We start from the raw sequence: 18507 nt of genomic DNA on the forward strand, positions 1-18507 counted from the left end.
TTTGAACGACAATCATGCAAAAAACAAATGGAGACAAGGACCGTCCAGACCAAGCCCATATTGGCATCCCAGCCCGTTGAAACAAAATGTATTTAATGGGTTTTCTTGCTGAAGTTTAGATTTGGACCCAACTATTTCAATTTTAGCCAGTATCCGCAGCAGTCCACCAAAACCTACAGCAAAAATTTCCTTAATCATCATATTTTAGAAAATTTAACCAGTAAACAATATATCATTTAATGCATAATCCCCGTGAGTTCAACTAACCTGTTCACACGATCCGAATTATGTTTACATACAATGGAAAAAAAATTAAAATATATCAAGATTACACTCATTCTGAACGCACAATCCAAATTTTCTGCTACGTAAGCCCACATAATGAACAATCCAAATTTTCTACTACACAAGCCCACATAATGAAACTAGAAACCGAGAGTTTTTGATGTGTCATTTAGGTATTTAGTGATCTATGACACCTTTTTTTTCTTGATAATGGTTATATCTGAATTAATTTGGACACACCTCATCTATTTCATTGAATACATGTTACTTCTCGCTTACTGGATAACTATGTCTATTATTATTAGGCAAATATGAGAATATGAACATGAAATCTCATAGTTCTCCGCCATTTTCATCAATTAACCACTAGATCATACCCTAGCTACGACAAAACTCTTTTCTCATAAGATGATTTTCAAGACCCCCTGCCAAGAGGAAATGCATTCCTTAGAAAAGCGGTTTTAATTCGTGCACATCCACCTACCCACGATGGATCACATGATAGACAAGCCGTCACTCTCTGCTAATGAAAAACAGTCAAATGATAGTAGCAGATATAAGGGACCACAACCAAAAATACAGGTTAGGTAGCAAACAGCCCCACATCTAGAAAGGTAGAAAGCTACACTCAAAAAGAATGTCGGGACCAATTTTCAGATTTCAATACAAAAAAAACAACCGTTGACAATGATATTTATAAGTTCATATTCCCCTTATCGATTAATGTCATTTTGAAACCAAGAATTTAGTTTTACACAAGGGAGCAACACACACATTAGAACCCGCCAATGCTTGTAATAACTCAGTCACTGAAGGTTTGGATAACGAGGCCACTTACACAACTATCCATTCAATCGGAAGTATGCATAACGAGACCACCTTCTCCCTTCTATTCCTATGATGTAATAAGGTTGATCAATCCTCTCCAATCATTCAACCGGAGTCATACATAGACAACCATTCATTCAATCGGGAGTAAGAATAACGAGATCACCTTCACAACCATTTCCATTCTATCCCCGAGGCCACCTTCACAAGGTGGTTCACTTGAGAACCATAAGAGTTTTAAGACATGAAACTTTCAAAACATAAAAGTCAGAAGGGAGTGCATCAAGAATCACACAAAATTTATGTCAATCATACCAATAGAAACAAAATTTATGTCAATCATACCAATAGAAATGATTGAGCAGCCAATTTAACCAAGTTCAGAGATTTTAAAACACAACAATAATAACACAGCCTTAATTGGGATATAACATAAAGAGTCGGTTCATAATGCAAAATATAATTTTCATTTGATAAGCCAACCCCAAAAACAGTTACATGAAGATGTCACAAAGCCAATATTGTTACTCAAAGTTCTTATTAAACTGAAAAGAAAAGCCTTACACATTATGTCCACTGCTAGACACTTAGTAAAACCCATACTTGTCATCTCATTTTCAAAATGGAAATCAAGAAAAACATAAACCGAAAACCAAAAACTTTGATCTAGTACTTGTAGTCCTTGACATGAAGGCTCTCGGAAGCACCCTCACTCAAGTTGGAAGCTCCGGCGTACTTTCCTAGTGTAGCCTCGGAGTTAGCCTTGCACCGGGTAAGGAATGCAGCTTGTGCCTTCTGAACATTCTCCTCTTTTCCACCCCACGCCTTTAGGGTGCTCTGTTGAAGAGCACGTCCGAAGGAAAAGGAAAGAGACCATGGCTTCTTGGTCTGGAGCTTGTTCATTGCGTTGAGGTTGACGGTGGCCTCCTCTTCGCTCTGACCGCCTGACAAGAACACCACAGCGGGAACAGCAGCAGGCATTGTGCGCTGCAAAGCACGGACGGTGCACTCGGCAATCACCTCGGGAGCAACCTTGGCGGAGTCAGAACCGGGAGTGACCATGTTAGGCTTCAACAAGGTACCTTCAAGGAGGACGTGGTGGTCATTGAGAGCCTTGTAGCAAGCAGCAAGAACACGCTCGGTGACATCAGCACACTTGTTAATGTCGTGGGATCCGTCAACAAGGATCTCGGGCTCAACAATGGGTACAAGACCGTTTTGTTGGCAGATAATGGCATATCTGGCAAGGCCATTGGCGTTTTCATTGATGGCGAGCTGAGATGGCTCGTTCTCACCAATCTTGAGCACGGCACGCCATTTGGCGAACCTAGCACCAGCCTCGTAGTACTTTGCGCAGCGCTCTGCAAGGCCGTCAAGACCTTGGGTGGTGGTCTCGCCATTGGTTCCAGGGAGCTCAACGGTACCCTTGTCAACCTTAATACCGGGAAGGACTCCGCCTTCCTTCATGACATCAACAAAAGGCTTGCCTGCCACCAATATCATATCATTAGTATATGCAATACAAGGCTGTTTAAGCAACTTAAATGAAACAATAACAACTACTACTACTATACCTCAGTCCTACATAAATTGGGGTCAAGGACTACTAGGGCTGGAAAAGTGGATTTTAATTTATTTTTTTTTTAAAAAAAAAAGGTAACCATCCAATCCGACCCATTAGACATGGGTTAAATAACTGATTCTCTAAAAAAGGATCAACTATGAATATTATCCACTAAAAAGGATATCAATACCCTTTAGTCCGCTTGTTTTATCAATATCAGATCATTAGTATAATGCAATACAAGACTGTTGAAGCAAATTAAATGAAACAATAACAGCTACTAGTACTACTACTACTAGGCCTCAGTCCTAAACAAATTGGGCTTTCTTCATTTTTGGCCCGTCAACCGGAACTAATTACTGGCAGTAGCCAAAATATACGTAACATTTACACTGGTTGTGTATACGTTATGTATATTACATGTATTTTTCTGTATACAATATGCATATTATATGTATATTTATACATTTGTCGGCTAATTGTTTTTTTGAGCAGTCCAAAAATGTAACTATCCGTAAACAAATTGGGGTCGGCGACTACTACGTCTCAGTCCTAAACAAGTTGCATTTAAATTCAACAATAAGTTAAAATGCAGATCAATGCTAACAAATTAAGTTCAACAAAACGTACCTGCGGCAGTCTTCTGGTAAAGTGTTTCCTCAAACAAGATAACACCGCTAAGGTACTGAAGACAACCGGGGGTACAGAAGAGAAGCTCACGAAGAGCTCTCCTGTTTGATTCTACATTCTCGACATTGATGCTCGAGAGACGCTTTCCAATTGTTCCAGTGGATTCATCAGCAGCAAGGATACCCTTTCCAGGGGTTCCAATGTATGCAGCATTCTTAATAAGCTCATCTGCAAGTGCGTATTCAGCATTTATTAACCTCTTAGCAAAAATACCCAAATTGACAGAATTAATCATATAGCCACATTAGTCAAAAACAGTGTGTAGGCATTCAGATCCTAATCCTAATTTTCAACGTATGCAACATTCTTAATAAGCTCATCTGCAAGCATTCAGCATTTACTACCCCTCAGCAAAAATACCCAAACTGACAGATTTAATCATATAGCCAAACTTATCGAAAACAGTTTAGGCATTCAGATCCCATTATCCTAAGCCTAATCATTCTTAATAAGCTCATCTGCAAGTAGACACCATTTATTACCTCTTAGCAAAAATATCCAAATTGAAAGATTTAATCATATAGCCATAACAGTGCAGGCATTCATTCAGATCCTATCATCCTAAGCCTAACTTTCAAGGACATGTTGAATCATTTGTTATTAAAAAGATTTAAACTTTAATTAATTATTAGATCCAGAAACCATAAGCAAATTAAATCTGGTCATGTTACAGAGAAATTTGAGATACACAAAAATTAAAGTAAAACAAGAACATGCTACAACTTATTAGAACAAGTGAAATCAGATCCATTAGGAAAAAAAAACATGCAACAGAGAAACAGAAGCCAAAACATTATAGATTTGACAAGAAACTGAAGACAAATAAATACAAAGATGGGATCTTTACACAAATAGCCGGCCAAATTCACTGTTTACATTTTCTAGTCCATATATATATGTATATAGATCTATACAATGATTATACACGATTGTACACATATTATACATGGATTATATGTATATTTGTTCAAGCGATTGGGTGGCAGCTATTCAAGTTAATTCTTCTATTAAGATCTACTTGTGGGACCTTGAAAAAAAATCTGCTAAACAAAAGATCTCAGAAAAAAAAAAAAAAAAAAAAAAGATCTGTACAAGATCTAAAAATAACAAATACCCATATGAAAAAACATCAAGATCTATCAAAAGAAACAATTTTTAGATCAAACAAAGCAAGATTTGAGCAAAACAAAAATCAAACAGTGAAGTGAAAAAAAAAAAAAAAAAAGAATGAGAAAACCATACCAGCGTACTTTCCCTTGTAGCAAGACATGATTAAGAAGGATTAATGAAGAAAAAAAAAAGTTAATGAATAAAGTGAGAGAGAGAGAAAAAGAATGATGAAAATAGGGGAAGAGGTTAGGTTTATATAATAGAGAGGGGGGAGTTGGTGGGGTTATTGAATACCATTGATGTTATCGCTGCTTTTCCTACCCCACCTCCACGCAACCTGCGGTTTTCTACTTTGACACTTTTGCCCTCTTACCTTTTTTTGATTTTATTTTTTATTTTTATTTCTCATTTAAATTCGGGCCGAGAAATTTTACTTTGAAGGGTAAAATACTTAGGGGAAAGATCACGGATGCTTCCTTAAACAAAAAAATTACCCGCTCATATCCCCGTTACTTTTGTACCCTAGAAAAAACTAAAAATATTTATCTGAAATGCTCCCGAGTTACCCCAGTTATGATACCAAAATGGTATATAAATATACCGTGATGGTATCATGGAAGATTGTTCGGTCCTTCTCTTAATCCTCCATGATACCATCGTGGTATATAAATAAACTGAGACGGTATTATGGATGATCATGTTTGTATACCGTGATGGTATCATGAAGAACTGTTTCAATCCTTCAATGAAACATTCCTCTTTGATACAATCGTCTAATGTACATATACCGTGATGATATCATGAAGGACTGATTGAGTTCTTCAATGAGACACTTCTCAGGACCATGATACCATCATGATATATAAATATACTGAAATGGTGTCATGGAGGACTGTTTCAGTCCTTCTATTAGTCTTCCATGATACCATCATGATATATAAATATAATGTGATGGTATCACGAAGAGAAAGGGTTTGGCCGAGGGGTATGCTGGGTAAATACTTTCAGCGAGTGAGGGAAGAAGCGAAAATAGTTTGGGAGGAGACATGGGCGGGTAAATATTTTGCATTTTGGGGGCAATTAGTGATATTTTCCCAAATACTTATTAACAAAGAAGATTTATCTGGCCCGAACAAGATATTTTCATTTGGAGTACTTATCTTAGAACGAATGTACAAGCTAAGGTACAGTTTCAGCCAAATTCAGTAACTTTTGCTAAATACTATATATGTGTTAAGAAATTTAAGTGATATATTTAATATTTGTGAAACCATTAACTCAAATAATCTGTGAATTCAATGGCATTCAAACTTATAAAATTTAATTTTTGAATTCGCATCTATACTTACCAACTTCCTAGAGTCTTTAGTACGTGAATTGGGATTTTTTATTAATCATTTTATTGTTTTCTTCTTGTCAACTCTTTTGAAGGAAAAAATAACAGATGTGTTACGAAATACTTTCTCCGTCTCAATTTATGTGATGTAGTTTAATTAGGCATAAAGTTTAAGAAATAAAGGAATGATTTTTGAATTTTGTGGTCCAAAATAAGTCAAAAATATTTGTGTGGTATAAATCATCTCATTAAGCATAAAAGATAAAATTTAAAGTTAAATGGTTGTCAAATAAAGAAATACTTATGTCATTCTTTTTTGAAGTACTAAAATAAAAAGTGTGTGATATAAATTGGGATAGAGGGAATATAGTGAAATATTATTATAAAGAATAGTACTCTAGTCGTTATTGAGAGTTTTGACTAAAATGGCATATAAATAGAATCTGAAGGAGTAGCACGAAAGAATATGCTAAAATCAACACCTAATGAAGAATGGATGTCTAAACTCTAACGTACTCATTTAAGATCGTATGAGGTAATAAAAACAAAAACTAGTTATTTGATCAGGCAACTACATTAGCTTTAAAACCTAATTATGTCATAAAGTCATTTAATAAGAGGTAATTCATTACCTTTTTTCTTTTTGAATTCAAACTATCATTTCACTATTTATTTTTAAGTTTGTTTAGAATAGTTAATATTAAAAGATGCCCGTGAATTCGCATTGATTGGTATTCCTAGAGAATCTTAGCAGTCCAGTTGATTAGTCATTCAAACTTTTATTTGTTAGTGAAGTTTCGATTTACTACTCACCCAACCCCCCACCCTGAAACCCCAAACATATAATGAAATTTAATATTTAAAAAAAAAATGGTATCCCCTCTTCCAAGAAAAGGCAAAGTAAGTAATTAATGACCAAATCAAGGGGTAAAACATAGGTTCTTTCCACAAATTAAACAGTGAAGAGGGAGAAGTGGAGATAAAAACAATGGGTACGAAACACATGGCTGGTGTTTTTGAGTGAAAACAACTTAAGCCCACAAAAATCTTGTGAGGAGGGGAACAACTTTTGCCATGAGATTTGTACTTTTTGTCGTAAAACGAAAAAAACGGCTATGGTAAGTTGTGGATTTTGATGGTAAGTAGAAACCAAGTGCTTATATCTAAAACGGGGGTTTAGGTCACTTCTATTTTCAAACTTTATGGTTGTGACAAGCTTGTTTTATAATCGTGATGTTCGAGTTAGTTCGATTCAATTGTATCATTATAAATATCGGGTAATTTTATTCATTAGAATTTGGACATCACCTAATTTTTTTGTGTTCACTAAAATTTGGATTTGAAATCTCATGATTCACAACTAATTTTGTTGAGCATTAGGACTCACCTTTAAATAATTAAGGGACAAATCTTCATTGATCTAATTAGGAAGAAATTTCAAAAGAGTTTAAGTTTTATTAGTAATATAATTACATCAGTTAAAAAGTAACTATAAGTAATTTTAATTAAAACTAACATTGACTGAAAGCTAGAATAAAACGTAAATAATTTATTAGAATATGTTAAATTATACCGATGATATGAAGAGTAAATATATTGTCAATCTGTATAACTTAAAGTCTTTTCGAAATGGTGTTTAACGATGTGTTGAAGTTCTTTGAACTGACAGTGTATATATTTTTTACGTTACTTAAAACAACATATAACATTTCATAGCAAGAAGGATATGGTAATTTGAAAATGGCATAATAATCTGTTACAGCCAGTTCACCTTAAAGATCAGGTAACAAATTTAGGTACGTGATCAACAGAAAGCTACCAGAGCTAAATTATAGAATTATTCAAGGCTGGTTTCTCATAAATAGCAATACTAGCTAATTGTTAATAGTAATAATGGCTGAATTTTATATACTTTCAGTGGCATTTGAAATTTCAGTATTCATACAATCATGCTGTGGCATATAATTGAATAAAAAAACTAAATTATCATTACCCGATTAATTCAAACTTATTTCGCATAAGGTTTCATTAATTAAATGGAAAAGTGTTTCTAAATAGAAATTATTTCATTCTCAAGGCTCGAACCTGAAACCTTTAACTAATGGCACAAGGATATCATTTGTCTTACGACATATCTTGGTAGCAGAGGCGGAGCTACAAGCTTGTCTATAATTCAGCAAAATCCAATATCTTTGGCCCAGACTATATGTGTTTGTGTTTAAAGATTCATTTAATATTTATAAATAATTTATTCAGAACCCTGTAAGTTGTCTTTTTTAAAACTCAGAACTCATAAACTTAGAATTCTGGCTTCGCCTCTACTTGGATGGCTAACGGAAACTAATTATTAAGACTTAGATGATGTTGTTTCGGAAAAAAAAATATAATGCATACCGGATATTTACTTCAAGTAAATAAATTCATTTTACGGATTAAAAGTTTTATCGATTAATGATAATTAAGTGAGATGTATACCTCACTTAAATTTGTACTTTTTTGTGATTAAATTGATTGATAGATAATTAATGTTATATTTAAGAGTGAAAAAGCACAGAGCATGTTGGATCTTATAACTGATGCTTCGTCATTCTCCATGTTTCTGCATATGGGGCTACTACTCACTTTGATTTATTTTTTGAAAATAATTGAAGTTACAACAAAGTCAGAAGATGCACTAAATATAATATAATAAATGATAAGTCCAATTGCTGATTGATAAGCGAATTTTAATAAGAAAATGAACAAGCATGAATAGTGACACACCCTTGTTTAATGGAAGTCTCCTAACACCTTGTTTAAGGGACAAAATTCACAATGATTGGTATTTAATATAAAGTTTACAATTGTAACTATTTTGATCCGTCTTTCATGCGGGTTGCGTTAAGCGAAGCATTGCCAGGAGCACCTTCAAAGATTGTCATACGATAAATAAGATTTTTCCACGCTCAACTAGAGGTTTCATATTTCAGTTTTAGAAATGAAAATATTATGAAATGTGGCACTTCTCTTGTAATAGGTCTATCGCTATGTGATTCAAGATTAATCGGGGGCCCATAACGGATACCAAATATCGAGTTAAAAACAAAATAAAAATACTGCCAAAACAGTTGGCAGGCAGATTCAACATTTTAGCTTGATAGGTTCTATCTTTAGGGTTATTAATATTGTGCTCATTGTATTTTAAAATAAAGAGTTCAAATATACTTTAATAGTTATTGAAGTTTTAGCAAGTATTCGCATATATATTATGCTCCGCGTCAAAAATATTGATTTCGAATAAAACCGTAGCTACAGCTCTAGCTCCACCCCTGTCTATTTTAGACATATCGGATTCAAGCACTGGAAATAAAAATGCATTCGATAGAGAGAGCATTACACTCAAACTATAATTTTTCGACGCAAATCCAAATTAATCAGGCCTCAAGCAAATAGCACATACCGGGTGAAAATAAAACTATATAAACAAATGGTGACATCGTAATTTCAACACAAAATAGAGGCATCAAAAAGAGAAAAAGGGGGACATGTTCTCATTTTCATTCTTTTTAGTTCTCATGCCCTCTTCAAATATTAGGCAAAGTACAATCCTTCTATTTCCGTTGTTGTCTCGACATGTTGAGTATCATTCGCTTAAGATCTTGTTAACTTTGCCACTGGCGTCGAACTCAACACGTGAACGCATAGGTATTAGTACTAGATTCAGATCTCTCACATTTTGTCGTTTTTTTTTTTTTTGCTTATTTGTTTGTTTGTTTGTTTCGTTTGTCCTTATAGTTAACATTAATTGTTATCCCTATATTCAAACGTATAAACTGTAAACCAGAAAATATAAGAACGAAAGTGTAGTTTCAAGCGCTTAAAAAGCGTGTTTCAAAGAAATTTAATTTCTGTGATTCTGCCTAAGGTTTGGATTAATTCTCAAGGATAGAACGAAATGCATTCGCAAATGCGCAATCGAAATTGCAGAACTTCAGCGAACACAACCAACAGGTGTAATCACACGACACTTACTGTTTTTTTCTTTTCTTTTCTGTTTTTGAAAACGATGCAAGAAGAGGGGATGAAAGACTGTTTTTCAGAGAGTAAAATTGTGCAGAGTAAAATTTCGTTATTACAGTATGAACAACTGAGGCGAAGCCTCTGAAAATTTATAGCCATTGAAAAGGTGCAAAGGCACCTGTTTGGGAAGAAGGTGACCGTTCGGTCAGCGGTTAATACCGTTGGGATATAATATTAATTTTCGCGAATTAATTAAATAATTAAATAATGCGCGAATTAATATTAGAAAAAGGAAAATTAAATAATGAAAGTGGAAAATAAATTTGGTCCAAAAATATTATCAATCAATCAAATCCAAAGCTGAGCCACGACGATGGCACGAGAGGAGATCCTCTTCTCAATTCTTTATTAGCTAGAAGATGTGCTTCTACATATAAGCACACACATATCACTTTCCACCACCAATGTGGGAGAATGCTCACTTGGAAAAGTTACTTTTCTAAAATTCCATTTGCCTCCAATTTTGTTTCCCTCCATTTCCTAATTCACACTTCCTCTTTAAAGTCCATCACTTTGTGACTTTAAAACCGAACATTACTTTGGATTTGGGTTTTCACGTCACAGTGCTTCATGCTTGTTATGAAACGAGAATAAATAATATTTTCTTAAGTTGGGTGCGCTAGGCCAAGGCAATATTGCAACACGAAGACAATGCATGAAGGACACGGTAGCAACCTATCGAGATGGACATTTTTCCTTAAAAAAAATTGAGTTAATATCATATGAATCAATGACGCACATCTCATACACTGAATGGATAAAAATAGATACTACAATTGATGTTAGCCAAAAGGTCGAGAAAGATATAGTAATATTTTGTCATTTGATTAATCAATTAATTACACAGAATTGCACTTTCACTTCCAAGGTATACTTGTAACTCAATTTACTTTCCCCTGAAGACCTTTGAACCCTCAGCTCCGCACACTTCCCTCAATATCAGTTAAGAGGTCTCTTTCATGGCTTGTTGCAAGCAAGGCTCTGTCTTGAGTAGAAAACCAATGAGGAAGGCAGACCTCCTTTCATTTTTAGACATGGGTTACGCCAATTTCAGACATTTGGTGTGAAATTTAAACTGCACAATCGATGCGCAACTTCAAACTTGTATGTCTGAAAATTTTAACTTCAGAATCGGGTTTTTCAACTTTAGTCTGGTCGATCTGAAGTTGATTTTAAAGCGGCTAAACATTAAATACTTTGTAATTTTCGGCTATGCTTAAATAGCGATACTTCAGGGAACTATTTATGGACTTTGGCTGGATTTCAACCTCTATCTACAACCTTCAATTGGAAATGTTTTTGACTCTAGATTGTGCAATGTGGCCAAGATGGCAAGGGATTAGGCCATTTGTGAGCATCAAATTAAGGGTGGGGCAAAAACACTAATTTAATACAAGAATTGCGGGGGTGAGGCAACAAGAAGGAAATTACATTCAATGATCTTGGAAACGGGTGGTCTTGAACTTTTGACACCCACTTGCCCAATGACAAACTTTCAAGGTCAAAAGTCAAAATTTGTTAAACTTGAAGTAAAGCCCATGAGACAAGCGAGGTCAAAAGTTCAAGACCGCCCATCTCCAAGACCATTCTTGTAAGAGGGATAGGCAAGGCCTACATTCCAAAAAGAAAGAAAATCAAAACAAAATGGAATAATGTATCAACCGTGGCAAAGCAGTAGAATCAGTATTGGCATCAAAGTATTCAGGAACACAATTCAGGATCTAGTGAATTAAGTAAATGGTAAAGCAAGTGCACAACAAGTGAATCAAACAATGAAAACAAAAATTTACTTATTCAACTGTATCAAGTCACACACTGAAAACCAAGAAAATGGAAACTCAACAGGAGGGCATTCTTGAACAATGAAAAGTGTCGCAGGAGTTGCAAAGGTGAACTAACAAAATTGCACAAAAACAACAACATACCCGATTACAATTCCATAGCGGAGAGGCGGAGGCCCCGAGGGATAGGATGTCGCGAGACTTTTGCCTTTGTGACGTAGAGAGGTTGTTTCCGGTAGACTCTTCTCTAAAAAAAAGTGAAATCAAAGCATGGTTTGAAAAGAAAAATATGACGGCAACATAAAGATGAACAAAGCAAAAGAAGCAACACGTAATAGTAAAAATTGAAGAATAAGATCCTACAACGTCAGAATTGAAAAGTGTCGGCGATTGAAAAGGAGGACGACGAGAATGAAGAGAGACAGAAAGATTCTCCATTGGTAATTCAAAAATAGAAAGAATATAATAAAGGCCATACGCGGAACAACCCCCACCCCCGCATCCCGCCCTTCCCCCCCAAACCACTACTTCTTCATTCAGGTGGGAGGGGCTGGGGGGGAGGGGGACTAGACTCACTACTTACCACTGGACGAGATCATTTTGGGGTGAGTGCACAAATAGGCTGCTTGGAGGATTATTGTTTAAATAATGGCCGAGAGGTTTATAAAACTTTTAAAATTTAGTCGTCTCATAATCAAATTCAAACGTACGAGACTAAAGTCCAAATTACGGGTTAGAAGTTTCAAATATTATATATGGATCTAAAGTTGGTCTTGCTGAAAACTAACTTCATACCCGTATGTCTAAAGTTAGGATTGACAAAGCCTAACTTCATACCTAAAATATCTGAAATTAAGTTGGTATATCCATTTAAACTTTGCATTACTAACCCGTCTGTATGAACATTGTACATAAAAAGATTTAACAATTACATATAAGACATTCCTAGCATGCTTAAAAGTGTTTTACAATATGTTAATGTCTGATTTTTCTGTTTAAAGTTCACCAAGAAGAAAAAGAAGCGAAGGAGAAGGTTGGAGTTTGCAAACACTAGCTAAATTTTAAATCTTATAATTCTCAAAAACACTAGCTATCCATGAGAATTTTCACTTTTTTTTTGAAAAATTATTTCACTTTATTTGAAAATCAACGTTTGGCCATGAAAGACACCTAAAATCTTGTTTTCACTTTTTTCACTTTCAATACATACAAACAACCAAATATTCTCTGCAAAAACTATAACCAACACAACTCCATCTTCAACTTCAACTCCAATTCCGACTTCAAAATTCCTAATAAAGTGAAAAATATATGATTTTCATGGCCAAACGCCTACTTAAATAGAGGTGCTCAAAGCAGATATTCAGTGCGATTTCTACTTGCTAAATGCATCTCTTATTTGGGCTGTTGAGTGGGTCATTTGCACTTTTATCCCTACTTTGTGCTGGTCTTTAATTTTTCCCTCAACGAAAACAACTTTTTTATGGGGCATAAGTTTAGATTTTCACATCACAATATCTCATAATTTATGTCACGCGACTTGGGGGGTCTGGGGGGGGGGGGGGGGGGTGTGAAACAGCACCAAACCGAAAAAATCGACTAGTGGTTTGGTTTTAAAAAAAAAAACACGACCACTATTGATTTGGTTTGGTTTTAACTAAAAAAAATCGAATGAATAAACATGGCCGAACATTACGTATATAAAATTTCAAAAATATTTTATACTTTAAAATATTTATTTATAATGTAATTTATAAATAATTCTTAAACCTTTTCATAGTTTTTTGTCTTTTAACATATTATTTCAAGCTTGAAATTAGAATTTTGAATGGTACAATAAATTTTATAGCTCATAGATATTAGTGACTCAAATAAACCCAACAATAATCAAATCAATACTAATGCTAACAAAAGAAATTCAATTTTAACACTAGGAATGACAACAATGTTAGATATCTATTCTTTTGTTTTATATTGGTTAATACAATGAAAATACATAACTTAACTTTATTTTTTTTTCTTTAATATTTAGTCATGTAATTATTATTTATTAGCCGTACTTATTTTAGCATGACTTAGTACTTTTAGATTATGATCGTTTTCTATAAGCCTAATAAATTAGCCGTATTTATTATAGCACGACTTAGTACTTTTAGATTATGATCATTTTATTTTATGCAATGTTATTACTCTTTTTGTAGAGAATTTTAGTACAATGTCATCTCTCATATCACAATTTGTGTTATTTTCTTAAAAAATATCTTAATTAGATAGTCGTATCTTACTAGGACTAAAGAAATATTTGAAGTACAAGTTATAAGCTTTGTTGAAGACTCTACCGAAAAAAATTCAAAAAAACCCGAGCGACCCGAAAAAACCTAGAAAACCCGACTTTTGTTTGTTTGGTTTGGTTTATAGATTTAAAAACCCGATGCAATTGGTTTGTTTTGGTATTTAGAAAACCCAAACCAACCGTTAAATGTCTGCACCGCTTCTAAAAAATTCTTAAAAAACTTATGTCGTGGCAATAAGTGACGTAAGTTCGATTTTGAACGACAAAAATTAAAGACCAGCCCATTTGAAGGCCAAACCGTGCAATTTCTTCCTGTTGAGTTGAGTTGAGTTGTTAGCCCAAATGAAACCCAATAAAGATGGTCCAACCACACATGAGTTTCACTCATCTCTTGGACCTTTTTGTACTTCGATCTCCACATTAGTAGCCTTTGATCTGCTTTTCACGTAGAGAACAGTCATAATCTAGGATCAACCGTATCAATCTCTTTTTGCAATGAATATTTAATAAAATGTTATCGGAAAGGATTATTATTGTTTTTACCAAATGGTAGAAATATGGATAGGCTTCGCAAATTTCAATTTACGGCTTAGGCTAATAATGTGTATAATTAAAGGAGGAGACATATTTTGAGTGGTTAACTTATTTATGTAATGGGGATTTTGAGGACAAGCGCGGAAATCTTTTCAAAATTTTAATCGGAAGTGTCTAATAAAAACACTTTATTCTCATGTGTTCATATGCTAAATCAAAACAAGTCATAGTTCAAGCGTCTAAATAAAATACATTGACAAAATTAAGAGGCCGTGTGTTTAGCCTGAGGAAAATTTACAAGATAAATGAAGCCCATATTATCCACTTTTAAGGTTCAACTATATTTGTATCTTGTCTTTCTAAACTACTTATTAGTTCTTAATAGGTCTTTAATCATTCCGGACTATTCGAAAATGCAGTTTTCCACCCTAGTTATTGAAGTTTTCAGCCATGTTTCTGCTTTGATATGCTTTTTCGTGGGCGAGGTTTTTTTCTGAAACAGTCTCTCTACTTCCCAAGGTATGGATAAAGTTTGCGTACACTCTACCCTCCCCAGATTTCATTTGTAAAATTACACTTGCTATGTTGTTGTTGTTATTGTTCTCAAGCGTTTTAATTCCACTTCAAACAAGTCCAGAAGCCCACAAACATTTGGTGTGTAGTTAGCAAATGAGGACAAGTTAAGGGGAAAATATTTATTCTCTCATTAATTAACCATAATTAGCTGATAAAAGTGTAAAATACACACAAGTCATATATTCATAAGATTTTGTGTATATATAGAGTGTGGATAAGTTTTGCCTGTGAAGAAATTTCGTACTACACCCTTCTGAAGCAGAATTTTGTAACTTTAGAGAACCATGTCATAAATTTGGTTAGAAAAATCTACAGAGATAACTGAAGCCCATATTCTCCACCTTTAAGGTTCACATTAAAGAATCCTTTTTGCCCATCTCATGTCATATGCAGTTATTTTTTGTAACTTCAACTCCTATTTTATAGGGAAAGTTTACATCATATCTTTCTCCAATAAATTATCTTTAAACCCTTCTGACACAAGAATTTTCCATGAAACTGCTCTAAGATGTATTGCCATATCTGCCTACCTATTCAAATAAAAAGTTAATACTAAAAATGCAAAAGAAAGGAAAATACTAAAGCATAAATGTCATTTTCTCAATCTTGGGTGACCAAAGCATATCCACAACACAAAAATTTAAGAAAAACAGGGGAAATTTCTTCTTCTTTTTTTTTCTAGCACCGGTAACTGTCAAAAATTCGATGTGTACACATAATAGTACTAAGTAATACTATTGAATTAGTTTGCTCAACTATGTTTCTCCATAGATATGATGGATAAAAGAAGAAGAAATAGTGTAGAACGCAGACGGACAATGTTGCTTGGACTCTCCAAAAATATTGTCGCACTTGTATTGGATTTTTTTGCTTGTCCTTATCAGTGGCGGATCCAGGATTTTCACTCAGGGGGTTCGAAAATAATAACAAAAGCTAAATATAAAAAATATTGTTGTTGATGGGAATCGAACCTAGAATGCTAGAGGCTTTTGAACACCCTGGACCACTTAAAATTGTAACCATTTGCATTTATTCAGGCTGTTCAAAAGTTAATATATATACATAAACACAGAAAATCCACCCAACATATACACTGTAATTTTTTGAACACCCTCGGATACCTCTAAATCCGCCCCTGTTCCTTATGGCGAGGGTCTACCGCAAACAGCCTCTCTACCTCCCGAGGTAGAATAAGGTCTGAGTACATTCTACCCTCCTCAGACCCCACTTTGTGGGATTCAACCGGGTATGTTGTTGTACTTGTATCGCATTCTTAAAAAAAATAAAAAAAATTGACTAACTTTTAGAGGATTCAACTGCACCATCGACATTTCAATATTTCTAAAGAGTCTGAGTCTGAGCAACATAGCAAAAGAAGATGGTGAAAAGACAAAAGAGCAGTTGCAAAAAATATAGAAGACATGAAAACTAAAAATGCATTTACAGTTCCATATATGGATAATCAAACACCTTAATAATAACCAAGACCATTCCTTTCTTTCTTCAACAAAAAAGAGGAAAAATAAGATAAACAAGAAGCAAAGAACTAAAATGAAAACTAAAATATGGTCTCTTTTTTTTTTTTTTTTTTTTTGTTCTGAATTAATTAGGATTCTTACTAGCACGTATCAACAAAGAACTCAAAAAAGATGAAGTCGAAAAGTAAAATTTCATTTACAATTTCATAATCTGCATAATCAAACACCTTATAATAACCATAACCATGTTGCTCGGACTCTCCAAATTGATGCCGCCAAGTTAATGTCAGATTCTCCAAAAATGCATACTCTTGGAGAATCCGACACGCGCCAGGCGGTATTTTTGAAAAGTCCAAGCAACATAAACCATTCCTATTTTCTTCAACAAAAAAGAAGAAGAAGATAAACAAGAAACAAAGAACTAAAAATGAAAACTAAAAACATAAGTCTTTTTTTTTTTTTTTTCCTTCTCAATTAATCAGGATTCTTACTAGCATAAATCAACAAAGAAAATCCAACTTTTTCTTCTTCATTTTTCTCCAAATTCTTCTCTTCAAGCCACAACCTACTATCCAATCCACTCCTTGTCCTAAACATAAAAATTGCACATCCATTTTTTGGATTAAACAGCCAGTCATGAACATCCCACATCATATCTACAACCAATCCATCCAAAAATATCGTCTGATTCCCTCGAAAATTCCACTTTAATCTCTTCACCTCTATGACACACTTCCTATCGATCGAAACAAACAATATTGCTGATGAATTCTTGAATCCCTTTTCTTCTGTGCTGCATTTGATCACTATGTCATGATATTTTCCAGTGTCACAAAACTTAGCCTTAGTGGAAAAAAAAGAACTGCCTGAAAAATGTTCACTTCTTGAAACCAATACAAATCTTGATTTTTTATCATCAAGATTTGAGTGTTTTTGCTCAATATCATGCCCCATGTCACCAAGAATCAACCCCACCTCAGAATTCACTAGTACTTTTACAAAAAACCCGTTGACCGGTTCAGGCCCCACTTCATATGTTGCACTTGAAAGATCCCAGAGAATGTTGAATCTTGAATTTAATGACTCAGTAATTTTGGAACCTTTTGACTTGTCTGTTGTTAATATTTTGTTGTAATTCTTGGTGAATTTGTCACTTATACTGATTGAGAATAATCCTTGTTGTAATAGGCTGCACCATGTGATTTTGATCAAGAATTGCTTCTCTGTTGAAATTTTGACTTTGTAAATACAAGTAACAAGATTTTGTACTGAAGGAATATGATATACTACTTGATTTGATGGATTTGAACAATATGAATCTGTTACTTTTATAGCATGTTCATTGTAACAACTTGCTATATTTCTCATTCTTGATGAAAAATTCCCAAAAAAGGAGTGGTAATATATTTGATTCTTGAGAACTAAAGGTAGAAAGAAAGAAGAAAAGGGGTAGTTTTAAAGTAATTTTTAGGATTATCCTTTGCTGTTGCAGAAAGGAAAATGGAAGAAGGAAAGATATTTTTGTAGGTTCTTTTCTTCTACAAACAGTTTGTTTCTTACTTGAAAGGGTGGTTTTAGTATGTAACTGAAAAATACCAATAGAGAGAAAATTCTGGTTTTTGGCCAGGTCATATGGTCATTTAATGAGGATTCTCTGACCTGAACAAATTGTAATATTTATAGGGATTTAAGTTATATATAATTATAAGGTCATTACTCATTCATATCGGGTGTTTACAAATAATAAAAAATGCAAATTTATCGTAGTTAAGTGATTTAGTGAAATGGAAATATACATTAATAATCGTGGTTAAAGAATAGTTATGTATGTTGCAACACCTGTCAGGCGTTCATTGATTTGGTGTAACCGCTCGGTTTGTGTAAGTGTATACCTATAGCGTAATGATTTTTTACACTATCCATGTAACTTGTCACTTATCATTATTATAGATTCGAGTTAGGTTATATGCAAT

At 34.1% G+C, this 18507-nt stretch overlaps 1 protein-coding gene and 1 non-coding gene across 2 annotated transcripts; both read right to left on the reverse strand.

The window, feature by feature from the left end:
• Window positions 1-1561: 1561 nt before the first annotated feature.
• Window positions 1562-4700, reverse strand: LOC132057437 (fructose-bisphosphate aldolase 6, cytosolic). Its single transcript, XM_059450036.1, has 3 exons — window positions 4610-4700; window positions 3308-3535; window positions 1562-2600 (listed from the first exon to the last, which is right to left on the reverse strand). Exons 1-3 carry the CDS (start codon window positions 4635-4637, stop codon window positions 1780-1782), a joined length of 1077 nt encoding a protein of 358 aa, XP_059306019.1. The 5' UTR covers window positions 4638-4700; the 3' UTR covers window positions 1562-1779.
• Window positions 4701-10481: 5781 nt separating this feature from the next.
• On the reverse strand, window positions 10482-10679 carry LOC132058619 (U2 spliceosomal RNA). The gene has a single exon (XR_009415346.1). It is a non-coding gene; the product is annotated as a U2 spliceosomal RNA (small nuclear RNA).
• Window positions 10680-18507: the final 7828 nt, after the last annotated feature.

The sequence above is a fragment of the Lycium ferocissimum genome, chromosome 5, assembly GCF_029784015.1.
Source record: "Lycium ferocissimum isolate CSIRO_LF1 chromosome 5, AGI_CSIRO_Lferr_CH_V1, whole genome shotgun sequence".
NCBI classification, from domain to species: domain Eukaryota; kingdom Viridiplantae; phylum Streptophyta; class Magnoliopsida; order Solanales; family Solanaceae; genus Lycium; species Lycium ferocissimum.

Excerpts from the sequence above, each read along its gene's own strand:
- LOC132057437 (XM_059450036.1), bottom strand. The coding sequence starts at position 4,637 with ATGTCTTGCTACAAGGGAAAGTACGCTG. Across the intron at positions 3,536-4,609 it reads CTACAAGGGAAAGTACGCTG|ATGAGCTTATTAAGAATGCT; the intron begins GTATGGTTTTCT and ends ACGCACTTGCAG. Across the intron at positions 2,601-3,307 it reads TTACCAGAAGACTGCCGCAG|GCAAGCCTTTTGTTGATGTC; the intron begins GTACGTTTTGTT and ends TATTGGTGGCAG.